Below are 27977 nucleotides of genomic sequence, written 5' to 3'. Positions count from 1 at the left end.
TCCTCCCTCCCCCTCCAGACTGCTGCTATCGGATCTGTGATGATACGTGATCTCCTGGATACAATCACACACACACACACAAGTACCAGACACTCCTGCTCAGCTGAGCAAAATGTCTTTCTCCTAGAAGTGGTGCTCATCACAGCCTTCAGATCCTTGACGATGTTGCCATGCTTTCCTTCCTGCCTCCTGCCTTTTGCTGGCTTTGCCTGCCTGCTTTTCCTGCCCGGGGGTCATCTTTGCCCTGCTGTCTGTAGCTGTATGGACTACCACACCATAGACTGCCGGGATCAAGGACTCCCAAGCGTTCCTAATCCCTTTCCATTGGATGTACGGAAACTTCTTATAGCTGATAACAACATTCAGGCGATACCAGCTGACTTCTTTATATTTTATGGAGATCTAGTCTATTTGGACTTCAGGAATAACTCCCTCACCTCTTTAGAAGAGGGCACTTTTAGCAGTTCTACCAAACTGGTGTATTTAGACTTAAGCTACAATAATTTAACACAGCTAGATGCTGGGATATTCAAATCAGCAGAGAAACTGATAAAATTGAGCCTTGGAAACAATAACCTGGTGGATGTGGATGAGGCTGCTTTTGAGAACCTGGACCAGCTCCAAGTGTTAGAATTGAATGACAATAATTTACAGAGCCTAAACGTGGCAGCCCTGGAAGCGCTGCCCTCCCTGCGGACCATCCGCTTGGAGGGCAACCCTTGGGTCTGTGACTGTGACTTTGCCAATCTTTTCAGCTGGATACAGGACAATGCATCCAAGCTCCAGAAAGGTAAAGCTCTGTGGCTCTCAGTGCAGTCTTTGTGTCTGTGTGTGGCTGGGAGGGCAGGAGGGTTCCTGCTCCCATTGTCTGTGTGCTGCCTGCAGTATGCTCAGGCTGTAATTGCATGCTTTCAACAAACAAGCCCATTAAAACCATGTTGGCTCCTTTTAGCAGCAGGTCCTCCTCCCAGTTAAGAAATAAAATTTAAAAATTAACCCCTAATAATTTTGATTTACAGACTAAACTTACATAGGCAATGAAAGAGCCTTTTCAAATTCATTCAGCCCAGAGCTGGTTCTCTTCCAGACTTCATTTTCTCTCTGGTAAATATGTTTTCTACAGTAAGCCCTTTCAGCAGCTAAATATTCTGTGCCAGCTCCTTAGGAAAACTGATTTTCCTCTCATTTTGCTGCTCAGTTATAAAGCTGCTATAAAGGAGTTAAAGCCCCATTTTGTGCAACTGTGATTTTCAGCCCATTCCTGGAAGTATTCTGTTGTGATGCGCTGTGTTTCAAACACTTCAGTATCTCGATTTTGGCTCTTTTCATTAAAATAGCACTGCTTCCAACATGAGAAATAAATTGAAGTGGCTTTGGAACCCCCCAAAATGTAAGACATATAAGCCTGGTATTTGAGCCAGTAATTTTGAGAAAGGCACAGGGGGGCAAAATAAAAGTGTTAAGACTGCCATGTCTAGGGAATCCAGACTCTTGCTCCACATGTCCCACCAGACCCCAAAGCCTCTCTTAATCCAGCTTTAGCAGGAGATCATCTCACAGTTCATGTCTCCCAACAAGCACCAGGGCATAAAGTCCTGCCACTGAGCAGCACCAGCTGCTCCCAAAGGCAGATTGCTGGGAGCAGGGAAACTTTGGGAGGGCCCCAGAGGGGACACCTTCCACTGTCCCAGGGTGCTCCAAGCCCCATCGAACCTGGCCTTGGACACTTCCAGGGATGGGGCAGCCACAGCTTCTCTGGACACCCTGTGCCAGGGCCTCCCCACCCTCACAGGGAAGGATTTTTTCTTCATATCCAATCTAAACCTACTCCCTGTCAGTTTGAAGCTGTTCTCCTGTGTCCTGTCACTCTAGGTTCAGACTCTGCAGTCAGTTATTCATGTTCTTCCCATGCTTGTGACCTTGGGTAGCATCTTTCTAATACACTCATCTATGTTGCCCTGAATATTCTTACCTGTAAGTGAGGTGTTTTAAGGAAGAAGTTATTTGAGGGAAAAGTGTTGGGTTTTTTCCTCTCTGTCTCAGTGAAATTTTGATCTTAATTCTTTCTAAACCAAACTGGGCCTATTATCCCACCTTTCCTGATGCCTTAGCTAAAGTTTGCTCAGTTTGAATCAAGTATTTGCCTGTTTCTAATCCTGAACATCAGTTCACACAGCAATTCACTTTCCCCAGGCTTTTACTGAACTTCCAGGTTGTTCCCCTTGATCCTGACTAAGTCTGTTCAGCCTGAGTCTGTCCTACCTCTTTCTCTGCTGCACCCTTGGTGTTTTAAAGTGTATCTAAACTCATGTCTGGAAATCTCAAGTGACTGAGCTTTCCCATAGCACTGCCAGAGTTTCCCAGTGTCTTCCAAGTTCAGAGATGCTTTCCCACAGAGTTTTCTCTCATCCACAGTTGTGTTTTGGCCAAATAGCTGAACAATTACTATCTTATCCAGATCTTCCAAACTTTAACTAAGACTTGATTTGGGAAGACAAAGAGGGAAGGAGCAAATATTCAAGTAGTTTATCTGATCAGAGCTGTCCTGCAAGGATTTGGATTTGTTCCCTGGAACGAATCCCCTGCTCTCTTTGCACCCAGCCATGCCAGTGAGAGATGTGCATGGATGCAGAAAAGCATCAGGGCTTCTTGTGAGATGCTGCCCCAAAAACAGTCACTGTCTCCTTTAATAAAGCACCAAAACATTCTTCACGAAGGTGAGTGCAAAACTAACCCCAAAAAGGAAAGACCGTCCCAATGACTTTTTGAAATACATGGCCACAGCTGCGTGCCTTGCAAAACAACTTTTGGAAAGTCAGAGTTAAACTATTAGAATTATGATTTGATTGCATTTTACACCCAGTTTCCAGTTTTTAATGATGTCACAACATGATACCCATTAGGAACTGATTAAATTAGTGTTACTTGTCTGGTTATACTTATCGAAGGCCACGCTTCCCTAGCCTTTCCTGGGAAGAGTGGGAAGGGCAACTCACTAAACGCTGAGCATTCAGACTCCCTGGCTTCTCCTAATAGTGCTGTAAGGCTGGAGACGAAGGATTCTTGCAGCAAACACACCAGGAAAAGTAGGGCAGCAGGCTTTCTGTCTGGAAATACAGGAGGAAAGATAGGGATGCATTTCCAGAGCCCAAGAAAAGATCTTGGCTGCTTCTGCTTTGGAATTCTGCAGCAGCTCAAGGGTTTGTGTTGCATGGCCTGTACACATGGCCAGGAGAAGGATGTTTGCAGACAGATTTAGGGTCTGGGCATTCATTTAGATTCCTCACTTTGAATGACACCTAAAGTAGTTGAATGTTCCCGTCTGAGGGAAGTTCCTCAGTAACTGAACCATTCACTAAGCCCAGCCACTGCTCCACCTCTCACTGCAGCACTGCAGGGAACTCGTCAGCCCAAGTTGCCCTTGGCTTTTGCAAAAGAAATACCAAGTGGATTTAAAAAAGGGAGTTTTGTCACTGTGAACTGAAATCTCAAGAATTGATCCTGAAGCTCTGTCCCTCTGTAATTAAGGTCTCTGGAGGACTCAGTGATCTAACAAAAGCCATACTTCAACTCATTAGTTTTGCAGGAGCCAGGTCCATTTTCCTCCTGGCATGATACCAGAAATAGCTTGTAAAGTTCTAACTTCTGCTGACCTGCCTGCCCAGCTGGCTGGAAAGGCTCTGCCTAGCTGAGCTGCTTCTGCTCATCCAATTGTTGCTTCAAACAGCTGGGATTTCAATAATTTTACAGATTTCAGCATTTATTCATCTCACCTAAATTTTAAGTAAAGGCTTAATTGGCTTTAGTTGAATACCCTTACCAGATGATACCCTCATCCTGGCAGATTTGCAGGCAGACATTAAAAAACTGCACTAAAAGTTTTGTGATTGAACCTAGCACTTTAAAACAGCAAACACTTTTTCTTACCATAAAGAGATATTAAAACCAGCATTTTCATCATACTGCAAAACAAAACTACAATTTTCCCCTCTGACTTGGTTAGTAATTGATTAAAAACAAATTAGTGAGAGTAGTGCAAAGTAGGCAAAGGAACTGTGAAGATCAGTGGGATGGTGGTAAGTGGAAAAAATAGAAGAGTTCTTTTTCCTGGAGAAGACAAAGTGTTTGCTGTGGGTCACAATGGTTAAGTACAACACTTGAAAGATTTTCTGTAGAAGGATGTTTGGTTATGTAGGCATTTGTTCCATCTGAATGGCACATGGTGGCAAATGATACATATTAAAGCCTTCCCATCAGGAGGAGTATGGCTATCAAGAATATGGGATTATCTTTTTGGAAATAGAAAAGTTGCTGTAAGATCTTTATCCCTACAAAGGGAGCTATGAAAACTTTCATGGAAGGTTTTACTCCATGGGGCCATGAAAACTCATAGAACAAAAAAATACCTTGAAAGAACCAATGCCTAAGTTGGTCTACAAAAATACACTCAGCGATTTCTCGTATTGGCCAGGCTTCCTTCTGCTTTCAGAGCTTGTTGTTCCTCGCATTTATCTTGGCTAAAAATGCACTTTTCTTTCTTTGCCTCATCTCTTAACCTAGTTCTTTTAGTAATACTATTTGAAAGTCAGTGCTCAGCCAGCCAAAGACTGTCACTGGTGCAAATGACTACAGAACAGATTCCATTTCAGTGTTTAAATACAAAGGGCTTTGATGGAATAATTTTTTGCTGAAACATCTTGTTTAAAATTAGTGCAAAAGACATTTCTTGAATCTCTCTGAGGTTCCCATCAGGATGAAGGGACTGGATTCAGATAAATGCCTGTAACAAAGCAATACAAGTAATCTCCAATGGCCACATTGAAGGGTTTTGTTGACATCCCTGTTGCTGATTTTTATTTTCTGTGCACATGCTTTGGGCAGCTGGGCCTGTGACCTTGTTTGCTAATGACTAATGCATTTTTAACATCACTTTTAATTAGAGCTTAAGTATTCCTTGGAGTGTGACTGTAGTGTCTCCTTTCTGTCATCTTGCCCTCGTTTTGCTTTTCACTTCTTTTCTTCCCTTTATCTTTGGGAAGTTGTATACAGTTTCTGGGATTATTTAAATTATTCGTTTCATTATTTAAGTTCCCCATTACCCATTGCAAGAATTAAAAATTTTGCTGCTCTCTACAAAAACAGTATTAGAAAGACTTTTAGCAAAGGTTTAGACTGAGCATTTTTATGGATAGCCTGTGTACATTTGTATTTCCAGGAAGATTTAAAAACTCATTCAGAAGTGGCCAGAGACAGAATTCCGAATAGATTTGGGCTGTGATAAATAAAATAGATATTCTGAATGTCTGAAATTGAAGTAGCCAAAGTTGAGGTGAGGATTGGTGCTCAGGGCTCATTTGGTCAACTGTTGCTCCTCTTTGGAAAGTTGTGGGCAGTGGCTACACATTTTTAAGATACTCCAAGAGGGTTTTAGTGTCAGTACTGACACAGATGCTGTTTAGCTACTTGAAATGCTTCTGTAGTTTTCAAGACCTCTTCAGTATGGATGGACAGGTAAATTCTGGAAAAGGGGCATATTTCCAGGTAAAGCCTCTCAGTGAAAAAGAGCAGGGCAGAAGGATGGCAGTGAGAGGAGGCAGGAAAAAAACCAAGAGCAGGTGACAGTGAGGCTGTAAGCAGGAAACTCAGACTGAATTCAGTCCTAAAAGAGAGATTCAGAAGTGAATCAGTGTAGTGAGAATCATAAAATATAATCACTGAGGTTGGAAAAGATCCCCAAGGTCATTGAGTCCAACCTGTGACCGATCCCCACCTTGTCCCCAGCCCAGAGCACTGAGTGCTATGTCCAGTCCTTCCTTGGACACCTCCAGGAATGGGGACTCCAACACCTCCCTGGGCATCTCCTTCCAGTGCCTGACCACTCTTTCCATGAAGAAATTCCTGCTGATGTCCAACCTGAGCCTCCCCTGCCACAGCTTGGGGCTGTTTACTCTTGTCCTGTCCCCTGGGAGCAGAGCCTGACCCCTCCCTTGGCTGCCCCCTCCTGTCAGGGAGTTGTGCAGAGCCAAAAGGTCCCCCCAGAGCCTCCTTTTCTCCAGTTGAGCCCCCCCTCGGCTCCCTCAGCTGCCCCTCACAGGAGTTGCCCTCTAAACCCTTCTAGACCCAGAAGAATGGAATGATTTTTCTAAGCCTGTTAAGAAATTTCATGCCATGAGGTAACCATCTCTTGCTTCTTGGCTCTTTCTGTGATCCCATTCCAATCTGAGATCTATTGCATAACTTTTTCTATAAATTAAACAATCTCTCCTTTCACTAGTCCAGGCCTTTACTGGGTTTACAGAAAATATTAAATATTGTCTTTAAAACAAAGCATCATAATGACACGAGAGGACAGGTTTTGTTTAACATTTGAACCAACAGCCAGAGAAGAAACGGAGCGTTTTACAAGTCCTCTTGACTTATCAGTCTTTATTAGCACTTATTTGTTCATCTGCTGTGGAGAGAAGGCTCCTTAGCTTCATATACCAATATAGAACCTGAGTGAGCTGCAGCTAGAAAGGACAGGCTGTTCTGTCCATTGCAACCATCAGCTCTCCCCCAGTATCATGCACATGCTTCCACATCACCAGGACAGAACAGAAGATCTGAAGGAATTAAAAGCCCTAAGACATTTCACACATTCAGCAGCTTTTATCCCGCTCAAGCAGAAGCTCCTCACAGAAATTGTATTCCTTAACAAGCGCATCAAATCTGTTTCTATATATACATATATAAATATATAATTTGATCTCCCAGACATTTTCAGTAAAATGATCTGACTGCCACTGGCTTTTCACTCTGTTTCTTCCATCCTAAGGTTATTTGGAGTACTTCCATCTTTCACAGATTTAAAGATGTGAGGACAACATTTGCAGATGTGAATACCTGATGTTGAACTTTATATTTAGGCATTGAGACAAACTGCTAAGTACCCTCTGAAGTTGTTCTGCAAATCTTTAGGACACTTGGCCCTAAAAGTTTTATTTAAGGACCTAAATCTAGGCTTCAAGTTTTTTAAGCCTTACTGTTCTGATTGCTCGAGGCTATTTTCAATGAAATCTCATCTCACTTCAGAGGCAGTGCCTCTCTCACTGCTTATTAATACATTTAATACATTTGTGACAGTGTTTAAGGAGACTAAGGCAAACCATAGCTGGGAGCAAAATACCACACAAGAAACAACATGCCACATTTAAACATTTCAAATCTGTGTCAACTACATTCACCAACATGAGGAAACAGCTAAATTCCACCCAAAAGGGCAAATACCAAATTTACTCTAAAAAAAGGCCTATTGTAGTGCTCTTACATGTACTGTATCCATAGTAATGAACATGTGTGCATGTAGCCCATTTAAACATTTATGGTTTCAGGTATTTCTGTGGATGTATTTCCTATACATCCTAGTGCACGTTCCAGTGTGTGTTTGCATTATCTCATCCTGCTGCCTATTGCTGAACAGTAGGAAACTACTTCTCCTGGTACCTGCTTTTTGTGAACTCCAAAAGACCCCAACAGAATTGAGGCTTCTTTTTCTTCTTTTTGTTTTTCTCCTGTTTTCTTGTTTTGTTTTGTTTTGTAATTCAGCATCCAAAATTATAAATCTCTGTCTGCTAACAGACAGACCATAACATTGAAGTGATTGATAATGAATTCCAGAAGTTCTCCAATAAGAGATGTATTTAGCAGAGGGATTAAAAATAAGCAGAGACAGAAAGGCACAAGGAGTCCTTCAAAACAAAGTCAAGTGGACCTGGGGAAAGTGATGCCTCTTGATGCTTGTCTTTAGCTAGGGGAGTATAAACCAAAGCTCACAGAGCAGTAGGGCATCAGTCAATACATCCAGGGAAAACCCACTGCACAGCCAGGAGCAGGCAATGTCAGTGCACTCAGTGGTTTAAAAATTCCTCATCACAAGAACCTGTGAGAAACGTGGTTGGATTATGGCTACAAAGTCCCAGCAGGGTTCAGATGAAACAGGGCCTCTGGGCTTTTGTGGGGTTTTTGAGATGGTGAGATCCATCCAGTTATAACTTTGGGGCATTACAGCATTGTTGGTCTGTTTTCAGTAATTTACAAGGAAATTATTCATTATTTGCATGCAGACTGTTTTTGGGCTGCTTCCATTTTTAGGAGGTTCAGTTTTACAGGATTTAAAGGATTTCAGCCTGGGCATAGTCCTGTACAGAAACAAACTCAGAGTGGTTTTTAGGATCTAGCAGCCCAATTGCCTGTGATTTATTGGAAGGGTTTAAGTGCTGTACTTGGTGGAGTTGTACTCCTCTAATATAAGGCGTTCAAAGTCATATTGTTCTGAAACCTATTTGAGAATTTAATTCTTTTTAAAAACCCACCTTCCCTTTTAGCATTGTGGTTCTGGAATTCCAACATTTTCACACTTCCCATGTTACTTAGACAATTTCTTCCTCAGGGTATAGACCTGTATTTGCATCCTTTTTTTTTTCCAGTGTTGAGACAAGCCCGTGTAGAATCCAGCACCTGTCCCTTGCCTGGCACTTCAAAGCAATCAGTACCAGTGCAATACATCTGCTCCTTCTGATGACATAGCAGAAGGATACAGGGTGTGTGACATTGTCCTTTGGACAGCTGGAGTCATTACAGATAATGGGATGGCCCTGACCAAAATAACCCAAGCTGTGTATTTATAGCACACTCCCACTTGTTATTTCATTTACAATTTTGTTTGGTATGAAGAAGCAACTCCTTGAATAGGTTGTGGGCGCAATGAGGTAGATATATATAACTGTCATCAAAGGCTCTCTTGCTGCAGCCAAGCACTAAATAGCAAGCTGCTTTGAGATGCCCTTGACAACAACCAGGCTGGTCTTTTAAAAGAATAAATTCTACAGAATAAATAAATAAATAATTGAAAAATACAGAACCCCCCGAAAAAACAATAAAAGCTATTACCATTCAAGTAAAAGTGTGTGAAAGCAGAGCTGAAGGGAAATGGCATCTCCTGTCCTCCAGAGGTTGTGTGTGGGGACAGGGATTTGCTTGAGCCAGTCTAGATGCAACAGAATCACACAGAGGAAAAAATCTACACTCTATAATTAATACTGATCACTTTCTAGAAGTCATTTGTTATTTCATTGTTCATTCAGAGGGTGTATAATGCCCTGGAATTACTTCCTGCCCAAGCAAAGAGCAAAGATGGATCTATTCCTGGACACCAGTGCAACAGGACAGGTGGGGTACAGACCATCAATTCTCTGCACTGTCATGTCATAAGAACAACCTGCTTGTAAATAATGTAAAGCCAAGGCCATGTTTCTATGGAGGGAAGCAGATGAAATGGGTTTGTCCATTTGCCATCTTTAGCAGATGTGTGTGACCTGCAGGTGATTATATTTTCAGGTGAACAGTTGGAAGCTCTGGTGCAACAACCACTGCATCAGCTTTGGGAGGAGAAATTCCTTGTGCCACCAGAGATAGAACTGCTGGTCTTACTGCTGTTCCAACTGAACAGTCTGTTCCAAATTCTCTTTGGAATCCAAAGAAAAGTTTCTGTTTGGCTGTATTGGGTTTTTCAACAGTGTCACGACCGAGCGAAAAGAAACATCCACCCAACAGGACGGAATGATCAGCGTTCCTTTCCTTCAGTCACTGCCACGTGCTTCCACCGAGCTCTGCAGTCTTCCCAGGCTGCTTCCAGCACAGCTTTAGGAGACTGCCCTGTGAGTGGATAGCAGAGTTCAGCTCACTCCTGTCTTTTGGAAAAGGTGGTGCACACACAGCACAGCTGAAGGTACAGCTGGGAGCGAGCGAGGCCCCTGCACTGGCCCCTGGTCTGTGGTGCTGTATTTCCTCTACTAGCATCTGTTATTCCCAACAACTAAGAATTCTCTAAAAACTTGAGGCCACACAAGCCTGTTGGCTTGTCACAGAATAAAGCAAGTAGCAAATTCCCATTTAATCTATTTGGTTTGAGAGCATGACCTAGATTCCAGTACCCATGGCTACATGGAGAGGAGCGTCTTTATTTCCCCTTATTGTATAATGAGTCTCAAAATCCTTACAGTACACTGATTCTCATAACAAGAAATACCCTCTAAGTGCCTTGGTGTGTTGCAGATCCTCTGCTGTTTGCATTCTGTGTGTTGTGATGTAAAGTGAAAGCATCAGGGAAATAGGAATAGAGCTCACAGGCTCAGCTTTGATCCATGGCAGAACTGCTGTTGGGAAGGAAGGAGCGAGCTCCTCTCCATGTCTGGGATCCTGGGCAAATGCTGCCATGGTAAGTTAGCTCTAAAGCCAAGGGCTGCAGTATGTAGAACTGCTCAAGACAAGAGTTTTCTTTTGGAGTCTTCTTTGCTCTCTTTTTTGTTCAATATATTCTTTTTCTACTTCCTTCCTTATGAAGCTCAGATCTGATATTCCATCCTATCACTCCAGCACAGAGGTATTTTAAATGCTGGCAGTTGAGAATTTCTTTTGCAGTTGGACAGAAATTTTAAAAAGTAGAGTTGCTTATGGTCACCTGTGCCCTCTTTCTTTTGAGGAGCTTGACTCAGCTGCTCTGAAAACAGCAATTCTCAGGAGGTCTCAGCCTCTGTTAGAGTGATTTCTTTTACAGAAACACAGTTGTACAGAAACTTTTGTGCTTGCTACAAGTGAAATGGAATTTGTGTCAGTGCCGTATTCACTTGGTGCAGGTTTTCCTGCCAAAATGCTGCAGTGATGTTTTCCTATTAGCAAGGATTTCCTCTTCAAATGAATTTGCAATATGTTACACTCATGCAACTGCTTTGATTACTGTCAGGATTATATTTATTTACTGAAAATATCTTTGCTTTTTAAAATCTGATGAAAAAGACACAGGTCTTGAAATTCCAGCCTATGGCTTTTGCCTCCTCCCTCATTTCTCATGGTTTTGAACACAAAAGGATATCCATCTGTCCCCCATTTTGCTTACTCTGATTGATGCCTAGAGCTGCTACTTCCAAGTCCTACTGAAATGAAAATATGATTTGGTGGCCAGCTCTCAGTTCTTTCAGTAGGCAGGTTTGCAGAAGGAGCTCAGTCAGAGGCCGCAGAGGACAGGTTTGTACCTCCTCAGCCTCTGCGTGCCCAAGTGCTCCGGGGTATCAGCTCGTGCACAAGACGTGATACAAATATTGCAGGGTCAGATTTCCAGAAGTCTCAGAGGATGTTTGAAACCACGTAGCTGCTTTCCCTTCCAGGTCAGTTCTGATGACAGAAGGTTTCACAGATCTCCAGAGGCAGCTGTGCTTGTTCACCATCTGCTGTGCACTCCGGGCTCAGGAAAACCAGCACGGCTTTGGGCAGCAGATTGCCTGCAGGAACCAGTGAGCCTTGGGCAGGCTGACTGCTGACACTGCTGGGGCAGCTCTCAGGATCTTCTCAGTCAGAAAAGCATGAGAAAGAGGAAGGCAACAGAACTTTAGGCAAACACAACAGATACAGGACAGCTTTTAGGGATCAAAATTTAATACAAAACTCATTACAAGGTCAAGTAGGTCAGGGTGATAATTGGTTCCACTCCTTCTCAAATCAATACAACAGCTGGGCTGGGCTGGATCCAGACAATCAGTCAGGGCAGCACCATTAACTCGAGGAGCCCGGGTTTAATAGTAAAACATCGCATGCCACAGCTATCCAGCCACAGGAAAAACGGGATTCACAGTTGCAGAGGGACTCTTACTCCTTGTTTAAAGTGAAATCATGGTCCTATGGCAGAGCTGTAGGATGGAAATGCCATGAGCTCTGGGTGCACACAGCAAGGCAGAGCCCACACCAGGGAGAACATCCAGGGATCATCAGTAGAGTGAAAGTGGATCAAGTAATTCAGCAGCAGTTCTCGTATCATTAACACACAATTCTTACATTTCCCCTTTACATTCATGTCCTTAATAGTGAGACAAAAGCTGCCTTGCCAGCAGCTCTACAGACTTAATTCACTTAGTATTGGTTCCATTCTAGCCCTGGTAAAACCCTCTCCTGATGCTCCCCCGTGGTGAATGAAGAGGCAGCTGGGCATATGCAGTGAACCGTGTGCTTTTACCATCCAGCATCCAACTGTATTCTCACCAGTTCATAAATCTGGGGGTTTTTGCTTTCACTACAAAGAACCCAGCTCTAGGCGTTCTCCAGTAATGCAGGGGGGAACAATATCTGTCAGTTTGCATGGCATCAGGACAGCCAGAGAGAAAAGGTGGAAACAGGTCACAGGCAAACAAGCATCCATTAAGCCCAAACTGTTGTTTGACCAGAAAAAAAAAAAAAAATCCGTAGTTTTGGAACGACATTGAAAGTAATGTAGAAGGGTGTGGAAGGAACTTCAGTATCCCTCTTACCCTGTTTTGGAGTCAGAGTTTGTGTTCAGATGGAGTAGTTGGGAGTTGCTTTCAGGTCTCCAGGTTTAGATGCATCCAGGGTTCAACACTGACTTTTTTAAATCTTCCAAATCATGGTCCTAGATCACACCTGATCCCTGGAAGACTGAAGGTAAAATAACTTAATTTCCAGGATCTGCTCAAAGGGGTTATGTAAAGGCTTCTGGATAGTGACAAGTGTTGTTCCATTTTTCCCTGAATATTGTACAATTTTCTAAACCTGGAATTAACCCTAAAACATTTCTTCAGCCATTCAATCTCTGACCCAGATCAACAGAAGAATTCATCAATATTCTGCTGATTTGTTTCCCTTTCCACTTCCTTGCAGGTCTCCATGAAATCCAGTGTTCCCTGCCTGTGGAGAACAGAAGGATCTTTCTGAATGAGTTATCTGAGGTCAGCTTTAGTGAATGCAAATTCAGTTTGTCATTGACAGATCTTTTTATCATCATCTTCTCTGGAGTCGCCGTGTCCATCGCTGCAATTCTCTCCAGCTTCTTCCTGGCCACCCTGGTGCACTGCTTCCAAAGGTGTGCTCCCAGCAAGGATGACGATGATGATGAAGACGACAGTGAGGACTGAACTTAGTTGATATCCTTAAGTTTCCTTGGTTTATCAGTTACCAGATCATCAGGCAAAGTCTATGAGGAAAACAAATAGAGTAAAAGCTTTAAATGTGACATAAACTCACAATGTGTAAGGATCCCTTCTAGCCAGTGATGGTCACAGGCAGGAATGGCAGATCTGAGACTGTCACCTCTGCTTGCACATGTACCCTGGTGCAATCAGACCAGGTTGATTTCCATGGTCCTTAATCAAACACTGCATTTAAACTTGAAGATTGAAGGAAAAAGGAGGGAAAAGCCATAAAAAGCTCCAGTGTTTTAAAAGATGAGTTTCCAGATTGTCTTGATGAGATGCAGATTCTTATAAGTGCTTGAAGCTTGTTCTAAATACACTTTGAAAAGGACTGGATGAATGGAGATGTTTCAGCTGGAAAATACAGAAGCAACTTAAAATAGTGTCCTTCCTAGATCTAAGTACTGGGAGATTCTATTAAAACTCACATAAATTTGTAAGTAGCAAAATGCAATTAAAATGATTCCTAGAATTACAGAAAGCGTGAGAAGAAGGTTGGCATTTTCCCCCTACAAAAGTTCTCCCAAAGCATTCATCCTGCATTTAATGACAGCAATTGCAGGCACCATTCAGAAAAAAAAAAAAAAAAAAAAATTCTGTAAGTGAATATGATTCTGGGTCTGAGTCATCCACTGCAGATGCCTGGCAAGTCTTTAAGTCTTTGGTCATGGCACAGATCCTAAATATAACATCCTTTTGCATTTTTAGATGCAGAGAAGTAAAGGATTTCCCTCCCCATAATGCTCAGCACCAGTAACTGTTGCAGCATCCAGTCCATTTAGCTATTTTAAAGCACTAAGGGCTATATTCTGCTCCTGGTTATACTGGAATAACCCGACTGAGATGAACACCATGATCCAAATTGGCAACTGTATAAACAAGAGTGAAATCTGGCCCAACATATTTCTGACTGTATTTTAGATTTGTCAAAACTTGAGCTCTTCTATATGACAGTAGATATTTTTGTTAAAATTTAAAAAGACATTTATTACAAGAGATTTTTGGAATAGTGCTGGACAGCTTTTTAGGATAAGTATATTTTTAAAATATTTGTAATGGAAATATTTTTTTAAAGCTCTGTGTATTTAAATTATTATCTAGACTAGCTGTGAGGGCTTAAAGTCATGAACAACACAGTAATAAGCAAGCTAAGGACTGTATGCTATTATAAATAGAGCTGATAAAAAGTAGCATTTGTTTAACTACTGTAAATGCTATTATTTATTTAAAAAGCACTCTTTGGTTAAAATACTGCCTTGCTCAGTAGGAGGGAATCACCCTGGGTGATCAGGTGTGACAGGGTCCAGCAGACACGTTCCATCAGCACTCCTGGTGATCCCCACCCAACAGAGATCAGCTGGAAGACCTCCAGCAAACCACTGTCTGCCCGTGCCTCAGTCCCAGTACCTATAACGTGACCACCACACCGTTTATCCCTTTCAAGTGCTTTGGGGTTGCAGGGGGAGGGCTCTGCCCCGGGGCTGTTCTTCAGTATCAGCCCTGTCCGGCTGTCCCGGGGTGCAGTCGGGCTGGGCTGAGCCTGGGCCAGTCGGGCTGCAGTGGCAGCTCTGGAGTTGCTCCCTTGGCTGACAGGGCTTGCACTGGGTCTGCACCACGCTGAGGTCACAACCAGGAGGAGAGCGTTTATTTCTGCTCGCTGGACAGCTTATTCAATGCACTTATTGCTTCCATTGTTAGGATTATTACTTCAGAAAACACACTGAGACAGAGTTAAGTAGGACAGTGAGAGGCTGTTGTGTATCAATACTGTCTTATTCTATTCCGATTCCTTCAAGAAAAATGAAATGACATGATTTTCACTGTGTAGTGCCATGATTATAAACAACACAAATATATTTATTATTTCAACCTGGGGGGTTGATGTTTATTTGTATGTGGGAATGAAAAAGGACAAAAACTCTGCCTGATTCACCTTTTATAAGGGAGGTTTTGTGGGGTGGTTGGAAACACATGTGGCCCAGTGCAGTTCCTGAGGCACCTCCCTTTCCCACAAATATGGATTCATTATCAACAGTTTTATATTTAGAGGTGTGCAAATTGTTCAGTCATGGAATAGGAAACTGGGTCACACTTATTATGGACTCAAAACTTGCAACCCTCTAGCAAAATGATCTGTCCTACCAAACTTCCCAGGGAGTCACCAGAGGATGTTTCAGCAAACATCTGCCCTGCCCCTGGTAATGAATTCATGGCTTTGTGCCACTGTCCTGGAAGGCTTGGTAATTTTGCAGAGGTCACATATCAAACCCAACTATTTTCACTGGGTTTTGCCCTCACTTGCAGGTTCACCCTACTGCGGTGCCTCAGAAGGAAGATGTAGATTTGTTTATAGTTTGTAACTTTTTATTCAACCCAACACAAAGCCCTGAAAGCCCTGGTTCTCTCTGGAATGTAGCAGCCTCAGAACAGCGAGGAGCACACCAAGCTGACACCCACATAGCACAGCACAAGCTGGAGAGCGAGGCTTGGGAAAGCTTTATATTGGGAAGCTGCTATTCTGGATACTGCATCACACCGAAGTGATTTTGCAATGTAGGGGTTTTTCTGGATCAGAAACTTTAATGATATTCCAAAATTCTATTTTTCCCTATAAGTAATGTAAATTTCAGAACACCTCCAGTTAGTAATATTGATTCATTGTCAGCACCAGCAGTTGCCAACTATTAATACTGATTTTTCATAATTCTAATTGCTAGTAAGTGAGACAGAACTTGGATTTAGTTCTAACTGGGATTTTTCTAATTTTACGGAATCTTGAGAGCAAACCACTCTCCTGTTGGAATATTGCCAGAGCTAGTGATTGCCATAATGATCCCCTGCAAAAATTGAAAGCCAATTTCATCATCACTAGAGAGTGGCCTGTGGGCTGCATTACTATTGCAGTTCTAGCTGCACAAAGGTATAACACAGAGCTAATACCCTCTCCAGGTTTTTGGACATGGGGAGTGTTCCTGTGCAGGGATGTTTCTGTGGCTGGGATGTAGTGAGCCTGCACTCCCTGCTCGGGCTGCAGTGACCCACATTAGGATCAGAGAAGTTACCGTGGTGCCAAGTTAGAGCTGAATTTAGCTTCCCTTTGCTCCAGCAGCACTGCCTGTAGGTGATTAGAAACGTACTGCGCAAAGCTCTTCATTTACAATTTCCCTTCTAAAATAGCTTCACTTTCGTGCTGCTCTCTTTCACTGTCAGAACTGAGCAGACATTTTACCTGCTTCAAGGGGAAGGAAAGATGCTCTGTGTGACCTAAATAAAGTGTTGCAGGCTCCAGGAGCCAGGAAGCAGCTGCCACACTGCCTGCAGATATGTCTCCTTGATGAAATGCTGGAGCTTGGTATGTGTGAGGATCCAAAAACTGTGCAAAAAAACAAATCTGCATGATGTCATTGAGACAGTCTGACTTTTAGAAGTGTGCACATGGGTTTTAAAAAACCGTAATCCACAAAACATTAAAATAAAGATCACCTGAAGCAACTGTCCAAACGCAGCATTTCATCCCCAGTGAGCCACCATCGTTCTGAGGCAGCTCCTGCTCTGGCTCTTGCTCAGACATGGACATTAATGGGTCAGGTTTTACAGAGGCATAAAATGCACTGGGATACCTCAAAGGGTGGAAGCTCCTTCCTCTGGAAGCTTCTACAGAGGACCACACTGCTTGCCTACCTCAGATAAGGAGTTGAGAGTGACCCATTATACACTGACAGTTAAAATTCAGCTTGGCATACTGAAAAATGACAAAAACTGGGCTTGTCTTTCAGCTGTGGGAAGAGCTGTGTGCACTCACCTGTGCAGGCAGAGAAGGTGTGTGACAACACTGGAGCTTGCTGTAACTGTCCCCCCAGTAGAGCCCCAGAGGAGGAGCAGCAGCTGGGGGGACCTGAGCTGGGCCCTGTCCTTCATCCCCAACCAAGGTCCCTCTGTGCTGGCTGCAGACCCAGGGCAGCAGCTCTGTGCAGGACCTTCCACTGACCCAGTACTTGCTGCCAACCTGCTCCGTGAGTAAATCACTTTATTTCCAGGGCTGGCACATCCAAGTTCAGCTCACATCTCCCAAAATAAAGGAGCAGGGCTTTCATAGTGTCCAAATCCAACCATGCCTCTGAGAGGACAATGTTCAATCACCTGTGGTTTAACCTGTTTCACTGACCTCCCATGGCACTGGGATGCTTGACTGTGGAGGAAAGCCCTTGTAATTCATCATGGTGAAGGTGATGTTGGAATGCTGAATCCTTGTGTAGTCTTTCCAAGAAGAAACCAGAAATAATACACCAGGAAATTAAATTTCTTGGAGAGTAAGATCTGCCAAGGGTTCTGAGAGCCAGGCAGCCTGTGACACACACGAGCCACCAGAACCATTTATTATTTCATGTCCTCCCTGTCACCATTGTAGCAATAGAGCCTTGACATAGAACTGTAGAAAACTATGGAGGAACCACAAATATTATTAATGACACCTGATGCTTTGTCACAAAAATACCTGGTTTTGTAATCAGATTTGTGCTCTCACATTGACATCATCTTCCCTTTTATGTCTTGGTTTCTGTATCTTCATATCACAACTGTATCTAAAACAACAGAGTCCCAGTTTGGTGCTTCCTCTAAGCAGTGCAGCAACACAAATCACCACAGCAACAATCAAACCAGGAAAACCACAGGTCCAACTATCTATCCAAGCACCCAGCTACCATTGTAAAGAGTTAGTAGGAAAAAAAACCTACTGAATTTTGAGCTGACAGAGAGAGCAACAGCAGCCCCTCTGTCACAGAGCAGGACTTGAATTATGCTGTGTCTCCCCAGTTCCCAGCAGCTCTCACACCCCACCCAGAGCTCCCTGACGCCATGTGGAGTTGTGTAACTCTGGATCAACAGCACATAATGTGCTTTTTTGGGGCTTGTCAAAAACCCTACCAGTAAATACTTCAGAGCAGGCTTCTACTGTTTATTTTGTGGCATGTAAAAGCTTGCAGGGAGGTGGGCAGCAAGTAAGGAGTGAACCAGCTTGGGCCAGAGTTGTTCAGCAGAGCCAAGTTTGCTTTGAAGCTGCTTTGTTTTCATCTCAGAGCTGCTTTTTTACCAGTTTCTGTGAGCAGTGGTGAGCTCTGAAGGTCACACCCAGGTACGTGGTACTACCGAGAAACTCCCTGGGCTGATTCTGCCCTCTGATTATTACCCATGGTTGATACTCTGGGCTGGCAGTGATGAGATTGAAAAAAAGAGCACCAAAGCAATTAAAAGGGACTTAAGGGCACTGGGTTGAGTGGGGCTCTGCTCAGTCCCTTCGGTGGCAGAGACAAGTGATGAAAGGAACAGGAGAGCCCACATTATCAACAAGTGGCTCAAGGCTTGCCATCGGAAGAATTTTAGGTTCTTTGATCACAGGGCATCTTTTATGGCACCTGGCCTGCTGGAGCCAGACGGGCTCCATCTCTCTGTTAAGGGCAAAAGGATTTTAGCCCATGAATTGGTGGGACTCATTGAGAGGGCTTTAAACTAGATTTGAAGGGGGAAGAGGATGCAATCAGGCTCTCCAGAAGCAAGCCCAGGGCTGGTGAGCCAGAGTCAGGGTGAAGTCAGCAGCCCAGCTGAAGTGCATGTACACTAACGCACGCAGCACGGGTAACAAATGAGGAGCTGGAGGCCGTGGTACAGCAGCAGAGCTGTGCCGTAGTCGCCATCACGGAAATGTGGTGGGATGGCTTGCGTGACCGGAGTGCTGCAGGGGATGGCTACAAGCTCTTCAGGAGAGACAGGAGAGGGAGAAGAGGTGGAGAGGTGGCCCTTTATATTAGGGAGGCTTTTGATGCCATGGAAATTGAAACTAATGACGATGAAGTTGAATGCCTCTGGGTAAGGACTAAGGGGAAGGCCAACAAGGCTGACATCCTGCTGGGAGTCTGTTATTGACCACCCAGCCAGGAAGAAGAGGTGGACAACTTATTCTACAAGCAGCTGGAGGATGTTTCAGGATCACCAGCCCTTATTCTTGTAGGTGACTTTAACCTACCTGACATCTGCTGGGAACTTAACACAGCAGAGAGGAGGCAGTCCAGGAGGTTCTTAGAGTGTGTGGAGGACAACTTCTTGTCACAGCTGGTGAGTGAGCCCCTCAGGGGAGGGACTGTGCCAGATCTGCTGTTTGCAAACAGAGAAGGGCTGGTGGGAGATGCGGTGGTTGGAGGCCGTCTGGGGCAGAGTGATCATGAAATTACAGAGTTTTCAATATTTGGTGAAACAAGGAGGGGCATCAATAAAACTTTCACACTGGACTTCCAGAGGGCAGACTTTGGCCTATTCAGGAGACTTGTTTGAAGAATTCTTTGGGAAGCAGCCCTTGAAAACAAAGGAGTCCAGCAAAGGTGGGCAAAACAGAGATCTTGAGGGCACAGGAACGGACTGTCCCTGTGTGCCAAAAGATGAGTCAACGAGGCAAATGTCCAGCCTGCATGGGCAAGGAGCTGATGAAGGAACTGAGGAATAAAAAGAGGATGTATCATCTTTGGAAGGAGGGTCAGGTATCTCAGGAAGTATTTAAGGGGGTTGTTAGGGCACATAGGAAAAAAATTAGAGAGGCCAAAGCTCAGTTAGAACTTAATTTGGCAACTTTTGTGAAGGATAATAAAAAAGTTTTTACAAATATATTAATGGCAGAAGGAAGGGTAAGAACAACCTCGGTTCTCTACTGGATGCAGGAGGGAATTTAGTGACTGCAGATGGGGAGAAGGCGGAGGTGTTCAATGCCTTCTTTGCCTTGGTCTTTAGTGGAAAGACGGTTTGTCCTCAGGACAACTGTCCTCCTGGGCTGGTAGATGGTGTCAGGGAGCAGGATGGTCCCCTGTCATCCAGAAGGAAGCAGTCAGAGAACTGCTGAGCCGGTTGGATGTTCATAAATCTATGGGACCGGATGGGATCCATGCCAGGGTGATGAGGGAGCTGGCAGATGAGCTTGTGAAGCCGCTCTCCATCATTTACCAACAGTCCTGGCTCACTGGTGAGGTTCCAGCTGACTGGAAGCTGGCCAATGTGACAGCAGGGAGTCACACAAGAAGGGTAGGAAGGAGGATCTTGGGAATTACAGGCCAGTCAGTCTGACCTCGGTACCTGACAAGATAATGGGACAGTTTATTTTGAGTGCCATCACACAGCACCTACAGGATGGCCGGGGGATCAGACCCAGCCAGTGTGGATTTAGGAGAGGTAGGTCGTGTTTGACCAACCTGATCTCCTTTTATGACCAGGTGACCCACCTGGTAGATGCAGGAAGGGCTGTGGATGTTGTCTGTTTGGACTTCAGCAAGGCCTTTGACACTATCTCCCACAGTGAACTGGAAAAGCTGCAGCCCACGGCTTGGACAGGAGCACTCTTTGCTGGGCCAAGAACTGGCTGCACGGCTGGGCCCGGAGAGTGCTGGTGAACGGTGCTGCATCCAGCTGGCAGCCAGTCACCAGTGGCGTCCCTCAGGGGTCTGTGCTGGAGCCAGTTCTGTTCAATATTTTACTGACGACATGGATGAGGGTATTGAGTCTACCATCAGTAAATTTGCAGATGACACCAAGCTGGGAGCGTGTGTCCATCTGCTGTAAGGTAGGAGGGCTCTACAGAGAGACCTGGAACAGTTGGATGGATGGGCAGAGTCCAATAAGATGAAGTTTAATAAGTCCAAGGGCTGAGTTCTGCATTTTGGCCACAATAACCCCCTGCAACGTTATAGGCTGGGGGCAGAGTGGCTGGACAGTGGCCAGGCAGAAAGGGACCTGGGGGTACTGGTTGACAGCCGACAGAACACAAGCCAGCTGTGCCCTGGTGGCCAGGAAGGCCAACGGCACCTGGCCTGGATCAGGAATAGCGTGGCCAGCCGGACCAGGGAAGTCATTCTTCCCCTGTACTCAGCACTGGTGAGGCCACACCTTGAGTGCTGTGTCCAGTTCTGGGCCCCTTGGTTCAGGAAGGACGTTGAGATGCTCAAACGTGTCCAGAGGAGGAAGACAAGGCTGGTGAAGGGCTTGGAACACAAGCCCTGTGAGGAATGGCTGAGGGAGCTGGGGTTGTTGAGCCTCGAGAAAAGAGGACTCAGAGGTGACCTTATCACTCTCTACAACTCCCTGCAAGGTGGTTGTAGTCAGGTTGGGGGATTGGTCTCTTTTTCCAGGCAACCATTGACAAGAGGACACAGCCTTACACTGCCAAGGGAAATATAGGCTGTTACAAAAAGGTTTTTTACTGAAAGAGTGATAAAGTTCTGGAATCATCTGCCCAGGGAGGTGGTGGAGTCACGGTCCCTGGATGTGGTTCAAAGATTGGATACGGCACTCAGTGCTGCAGCAGCCAGTGAGCCTGTGGTACAAAAGACAAAGAGAGCCCACTGGTGAGACAGTCCCTAGTACCAAAGACTCCTCCCTAGGTTAGGGTGAACAGAAGAGGCTCCCCCCAGAATGCTCTGCCCTGCTATGTTAATGTACCCCAGTTCTGCTTCCCTGGTTGGCCCATTGGCCTCTCCGCCCCTTGTTACTTTATATGTTCCTGCCCTAGAAGGTTCTGCACTCCAGGTTCCTCCCATTGGCCCTCACCCCATTGCCACTCCCTCAGAGCTTCCTATTGGCTCCCATAACCTAGTCCCGCCTGTGTACCGCCCCAATGCCCTCAGATCATTGGTCCCTGATGCTCCCTCTTCTCCCATATAAAACCCTGGACCCTCCATTCCTCTTTGTCTTCGTCCCTGGAACCCTTTATGAGTGTGGCTGCATTAAACTCCTCCCATGGAACTCCATACAAGGACCCTTCCCGGTTCTTTATCATTGACCCATATGGAGCTATCCGTGCGTGTGTGCGTGCACGTGTGTGTGGTGGTCCTGCCAAGTGGCTTCGCTTTGGAGATGCTTTTAGGAAGGTCCCGGCACCTCGTGCTCCAGCACCGACCAGCCGCAGTGGACGGTATGGGAAAAGTGCCATGGCTTAGTTGAGGTGGTGTTAGAGCATGGGTTGGACTCAGTGATCTTGAAGGTCTCTTCCAACCTGGTGATTCAGTGATTCTCTGATTCTGTGTTGTCTATTTCCAGCAGAAATTCATGTCAAGTGAATTTTCAAAGTTTAGTGCTCCCAACCAAAGCACCATTTGCCTGTTCAAAAGCTTTCATTTGAACATGAAATGTGAGATGTCACTTAGAAGGTTGTACAAAAATCTGTTACCAGCTCAGAAATTGTTAAGTCAAAAAAGTCCATCCAGACAATAGTGCTGGCAGGTTCTGCTTCAACCCTTCCAGAGTGTGAGGTCATTCTTCCAAGCTGACTTACTATCACTGGAATATCAGTGATTAGGTTTGGACTCCTCCTTTTTCTTCTCCTGGTCATACTTCTCACCAACTGGCATCACTCCTTAGCCTCTGAAAATCTGGCTTCAAATGTGAATTTGGATCAAGGGAGGAAATGACCAGAACATGACCTTGAGGTCACTTTGGTCAGTTCGGCAAATGCATCGAGATGCCCTTTTTATGTCTATGAACTGTACACATGAAGATGGGAAAACACTTCTCTGAGCTCCAAAAGATTCCATATAAGCACAGCATTTGATGGCTTTAAAAACACAGGGGCAACCAGAAGGATGAGAGAGATGCATGGTAGATATCATTAAAAAGGAAAATGAGGCATAATTAGATTGACTTGTATTTTCATAGAAGAACATTATTTTTCAGTTCCTTTGTTGAGTACTTAACCTTAATTTCCACGTGGTGATGATAAAATCTACAGATTGGCAGGGGACTGTGGAATATTAGCTATTGTGAGTTTAGACTTGCAGTATCCTAACCAATAACCTGCAACATCTGCCTGTCCAAAATAATTCAGTTGTCTTATGACTGTATTATTTAAAAACAAAGCAAAACAACCACTAAAACAAGCAAACAAAAAACCCCAAAACCAAACCCCCCTAGTTGGCATCTTTACCAGAAAAAGGAGTGTTCTGTGAGTAGTTTCACTGGTTTCTTCCTATGGCAATTCCTAAATGTCATTATATTTACTGACCTCGGGAGTTTGTTAAAAAGTGACAGGAGAGAGTTACAGAAAAACTTACCTGGTATTTCTTTCCAACTTGAGGTAGGAAATTCTCAAAGTCTAATTCTAAATTATGTTTCTGAGAGTGGTATCATGTTGTGAGTGCAAATTGTTCTCATCTTAAAAAAAACACATCATCTTTAAAACAAAAATTTGAAGAAAAAGATGCTTTAGGGATTTTTCAGTCCAGAATGGCTTTTTTTAACAATCAAATTAAAATAAACCCCACAATGTAGGGTTTTAAATGAAAGCAGAAAGTGTTCAAACCATAAATTCATTAATATTACACTGTATGGCAGGGAAGTGACTACAGACCTAATATTTAATTTATATTATTCCTTGAGGGAACGGAAGTCATTAGGCTGAGAAGTTGGTATTGTTTTTGAGGAAAGTATCCCATGCAGGCTGATTCCTTCAGGTTTGGGGTATGGGATGCAGATTATCCACCACAGAGCACTGAGGGGTTTCTGAGACTGTGAGTGCATCAAAGTAGGCAACAGCTTTCTGTTTGACCTGAGTGTGTTGTGACAAAAGAAGTTGCAGTTGGCTTCAATCCTGATTTCAGCGTTAAGTGATTTTGGATCCCATCCGGTAGAATGGTGCAGCTCCATCCTCTTCACTGCTATGATACCCTGGTTTACCTGGTGAGGAAACTGCCTGGGCACTGGGAACTCTGCAGTCATGGGGGTGGGGACATTTATTCTCCACATTCTCATACAGAAAGAAGGAAAATAACTCTTGTGTGGGCCCTTTGTCCTGGTGATCTGAGTGCATGGGAGTTACCTGGGTTTGTGGTGTCTGCACTGGGGGGTGAATCCTAATATTATTTAGGGTGATAGGCAGCATTATTTGGAGATTGCAGAGGCCATACAGCTTTTCCAGCTGTGTTCTGGATCCAGGGCTCTGCTCTGTGAAAGAATCTGAACCACTCGCCAAAACTCGACTGCAGCCCTTGTGCTGAAGTCACACAGAAGGTGTCACTGTCTGGTAATCACTGTCCATCGCTGGCCTAGTTTGCTGATGGATTTATAATGAACATCTTTAACCTCAGCCTAGCCCAGCCATCTGCTCTGGGAAGCAAGCTGGCACTTCAAAGCCATTTTCTGCTTCAAGGTGTCTCCTTGTAGTCCTACAAAACAAACAGTGAGTCATCTCCTCCCACCAGGCTACAGCAGGATTGTAACCCAGCTCTGTGAGGAAAGTCCCTCATGCTGCTGGCTCCAGAGCTGTGTGTGACTGAGCACAGGCACCAAACTTGAGCATTTTTGCTTCCCGGCTGAATCATAGAGGGATGCCACACAGATCTCTGGAGGGATGTGAAAAGGGTGAAGACTCTGGCCCATACCTACAGGCAACAGGGAAAACCCAGCACTCATCCAACCTCCCCGTTGCAGTTCCTGATGAAATTCTCTCCCGATGAAATTCTCTCCCTGCCTTTTCTGTGTCTCCATCATGATCATAAATTCCTGAGACTTCATTCTTAAACTTTCATGGCAACTGTCCATTTTTCTATTTAACAGGATGGCTCAGAAAGGGAAAGGGTCAGTAAGGGCACTCACTTCATTAATGGAAATCGTTTTTGGGTTATGAAATTGCTCTCCACCTGCCTTCTGTTAGCAAAAAGGAGTCTTCGTCAAGTCTGCCTTCTATTGCAGCACTAGAAAATTAGGGACATCCAATCTTAAATGGAAAAGTTTAAGAAGCTTTGTCTCATAAAGTGACGTCTAAGACTTGTCTGTCTTTTATTCCATGTTCTTTACTAGATGATCCCCCTTGCTGCCACCTTCAAACCAAGCGATTTAAAATGGATCGGATATTAAAGCTTTAAGATCGGGTTTTTAAATAAATGAAATGCTATCAGAACTGTAATAGCAACAGCTGCTGTGTCTGCCAGCTGGACTGTAGATTAATCACTCCATCAAATCCCACTTCCCACAGTCCTGCACTTGTTTCTCTGCCTTCTGCCCTCTCACCAAATCCCCAGCACAGACCGGATAGAGGGATGCTCCCCGTGGGTCACAGCCGGCTCTGCCGGAGCCGTGCAGGGAGGGATCTCTCCCTCTGGGCTGCCAGCACAGCACGGACCCTGCACTGAGCCTGCTTTGCTGGAACGTGCTTCCTGAAGGCCCAAAAGCAGGAAGGAACAAGAGCTCAGGCTTTAACCTCTGTAGAAGCTTTTGTCTCCTGCCTGCAGCCGCGAGTAGGAAGGAGCTGTCTCTGTCCTTCCCAGCTCCCCAGCGGGTCTGTGGGAGCCTGGTTTTGTAGGTGCTGGGAAAGGACTCGGAAGGCAGAGATCCTGTCTGCTGAGCTGCTGCTTGTCTTCAGAAAAAAGGAACTTCTGTATCACTATAGATTGAATATGAACTATGTCAAATGTAGTTCATGAATGATGTCACCTTGCAGAAGAAGAACTTGTCCCCTGCTCACTCTTCATTCAGCACTATGGTTCAAAGCACTGCCAGATACCAGCCAGTTCACCAGTGAAACAAATTATTGCCAACTGAGTCATCTCAGAAGACAACTTGTGGTTTCAAAATGTCACATTTCTCTCTGACCTTAGCTTTACGTAAAGTTTACCAAAAGAGTTCGATACGATTTCCTTTTACATGAAATTGAATTTTTTGGCTGACCGAGGTTTATGTATCTCTCTTTTGGTTAAAAGAGCCACTAGAAGAAAATTATTTTTAGTGAAACTGAAAAGACCATTTCTCTGATCTGTGCATCAGCTGCCCAATGAAGAATTGATGATTTATTTAGGTCTGTGCTCTCACTGCCAGCAGTGCAGGTAACACAGTGAGCAGCCACGGATACGGCAGTTAACCTCTCTATTGTGTGTTTAACCATCTGTAAAATGGATATGATACTACTTACCTGCCTGACACAGCTGGACAGAGGCTTAATTTTTAATCAAGCTCTGTTAAAACACTTTGAGCTCAATGTATAAAATATGCACCAAGAAGCAAAATAGTTTTATTAGGGTATTAAGGCTTTTATAGCTTATATTATGTTCCAAGAGTCATACACAGTGAACTATACCAGTGTTCTAGAAATAACATAAAAAAGGAAAGAAAGTATCAAGAAGCAAAAGAGTTGTACTGGGATGGACTTTGTGACAGTCTAGGGTTCCTTCGTCCCTATTAATTATACATGTGGAGTAACTTGTTAATGCATTTCTAAAGACATGTTGACACAGGCTCAGCCCTCTCTCCTGACCACAGGCTTTTGAATTAATTTAACCAGGAGTAGAAGAACTGGACAATGTAGTTGAAGGCATTTCTATAACAACCAAAGTGGACCAGAGGGAACACAACAGATTTCCTGGGTCTGAGAGAGGCAGTAATGAAACACCTGCGTGGGAGCTGGGTATGAATAATTTCTGTACAGGGCCCTGGCATTACATTTCAGGCTGATTGTCCATAGAATATGACCAGGTATTATCCTCCATGTTATTTCTCCACCCCCTATGCCCTCCGACACTTAAAAAATAGTGATAACAAACCTAAATTTTACTAATAAAGTCCTTAAGTCCTTCAGAAGTTAAGTTAATGCTAAAATATAACTTTTTATATTTAACAGCCAATGGAAATGGAAACCAACAATTAATTATATTTCAACAGATTGGCTAATAAATGCTACAGTATTTAAACCTTCCCTAATATTTTTAAGCAAATTTGACACTCTGTGTGCAGGAACAACCCCCCCAAAATTACTAGTAATTACCTGTAATTACTATTCATTTCTGCAGCAGCGGAGGGGCAGTGTCTGACGTGCAGTTCTGCTCTGGGAAGTGACTGCAACTGTAGTTTTAGGAGGTTTCCTTATCACAGAATCATGGAGTGATTTGGGTTGGGAGGGACCTTACAGCTCATCTCATCCCACCCCCTTCCACTATCCCAGGTTGCTCCAAGCCCCATCCAGCCTGGCCTTGGACATTTCCAGGGCAATAGGATGGCTTCCTCTCTGTGCCATCTCAGAACCTCAAACCACACCTGTGCTCTTTCCAAAACAAGGGGGAACAGCCTGGAACTTCCAGGGACCGAACTCTGATGATTTTTCAGTCTGTAAATAAATAAGGTAATAAAAATCACACACCACAATGTGCTGTGAAGCTATTCCAGGAGATACAATCATTAGCTCACAATATCTTTATTGTCTCTTTTTCAGACTCACTTAGGAAATTAAAACTTTTCAGATAAAAGCCTGGAGAGGTTTAAATTAAACAAAAAGTGTTACTCATTACTGGACAAGACATCCACACTGTCAAAACTATGACATTAATTTGATCATTTTAAATTGCTGATTCATTCACAGGGAAGTCCCCCCCAAAGCATCGGTGTCTCGGACAATTTAAAAAATCAATTCTTAAAACAACCAAAAGACTTAAGCAAACACTTGCTAAAGTAAGGACACATTCTGAGTGTGCAGCTGGAGACATCCTGAGGAACGGGACATGGATGTGCTGAGCACTGCTGCCTGGAAAATGCTGAAAACTGGAGGCACCCAAACACCTTCAGTATGTTTAAAGATCCTAAATCCTAAGTTTAGCATTACGTCTTGACCTGAAGGCCAAATCTCATGTACAATATGAGTTCCTGTGGAGAAAAGTTTTTAAAAACATAACCAGAGACATTATAGCCATTACCAATATAATGGCTTTGGATTGTGGATTTTTCCTCTTCCTCTCCCTCCCCCATGCTGTGCAGAAATATCTTGAGCTGCTATGAGGATTAAAGCTTTATCCATCAAGATATATCCTCTTCAGGCCCAATGCATCTAATCCAGACCCCAAGCAATCCTGCAGTTTTAAGCTGGTACTTTATGCTTATTGCTAGAATTTAAGGAATGACCAGACTAATATTTTTTCTCTCTTTAATCAATAAAAATTGACTTCTGGACAATCT

The 27977-nt window shown here is 44.1% G+C and overlaps 1 protein-coding gene and 1 long non-coding RNA gene across 2 annotated transcripts; one reads left to right on the top strand and one right to left on the bottom strand.

The window, feature by feature from the left end:
• On the top strand, window positions 1-14884 carry LRRC38 (leucine rich repeat containing 38). The gene is made up of 2 exons (XM_010405801.4): window positions 1-790; window positions 12703-14884. The coding sequence occupies exons 1-2, from the start codon at window positions 40-42 to the stop codon at window positions 12954-12956; spliced, it is 1005 nt and encodes a 334-aa protein (XP_010404103.2). The 5' UTR covers window positions 1-39; the 3' UTR covers window positions 12957-14884.
• On the bottom strand, window positions 6266-26916 carry LOC120411118. Its single transcript, XR_005603543.1, has 2 exons — window positions 26797-26916; window positions 6266-13015 (listed from the first exon to the last, which is right to left on the bottom strand). It is a non-coding gene; the product is annotated as an uncharacterized LOC120411118 (long non-coding RNA).
• Window positions 26917-27977: the final 1061 nt, after the last annotated feature.

Source organism: Corvus cornix, chromosome 21 (genome assembly GCF_000738735.6).
Source record: "Corvus cornix cornix isolate S_Up_H32 chromosome 21, ASM73873v5, whole genome shotgun sequence".
Lineage (NCBI taxonomy): Eukaryota > Metazoa > Chordata > Aves > Passeriformes > Corvidae > Corvus > Corvus cornix.
This window is presented reverse-complemented; position numbering and strand designations above follow the sequence as displayed.

What these genes read in the sequence shown, in the direction of transcription:
- LRRC38 (XM_010405801.4), top strand. Translation starts at nt 40, where the DNA reads ATGATACGTGATCTCCTGGATACAATCACACACACACACACAAGTACC. An exon ending in TGCATCCAAGCTCCAGAAAG is followed by an intron (nt 791 to 12,702) that starts GTAAAGCTCTGT and finishes ACTTCCTTGCAG; the next exon opens with GTCTCCATGAAATCCAGTGT.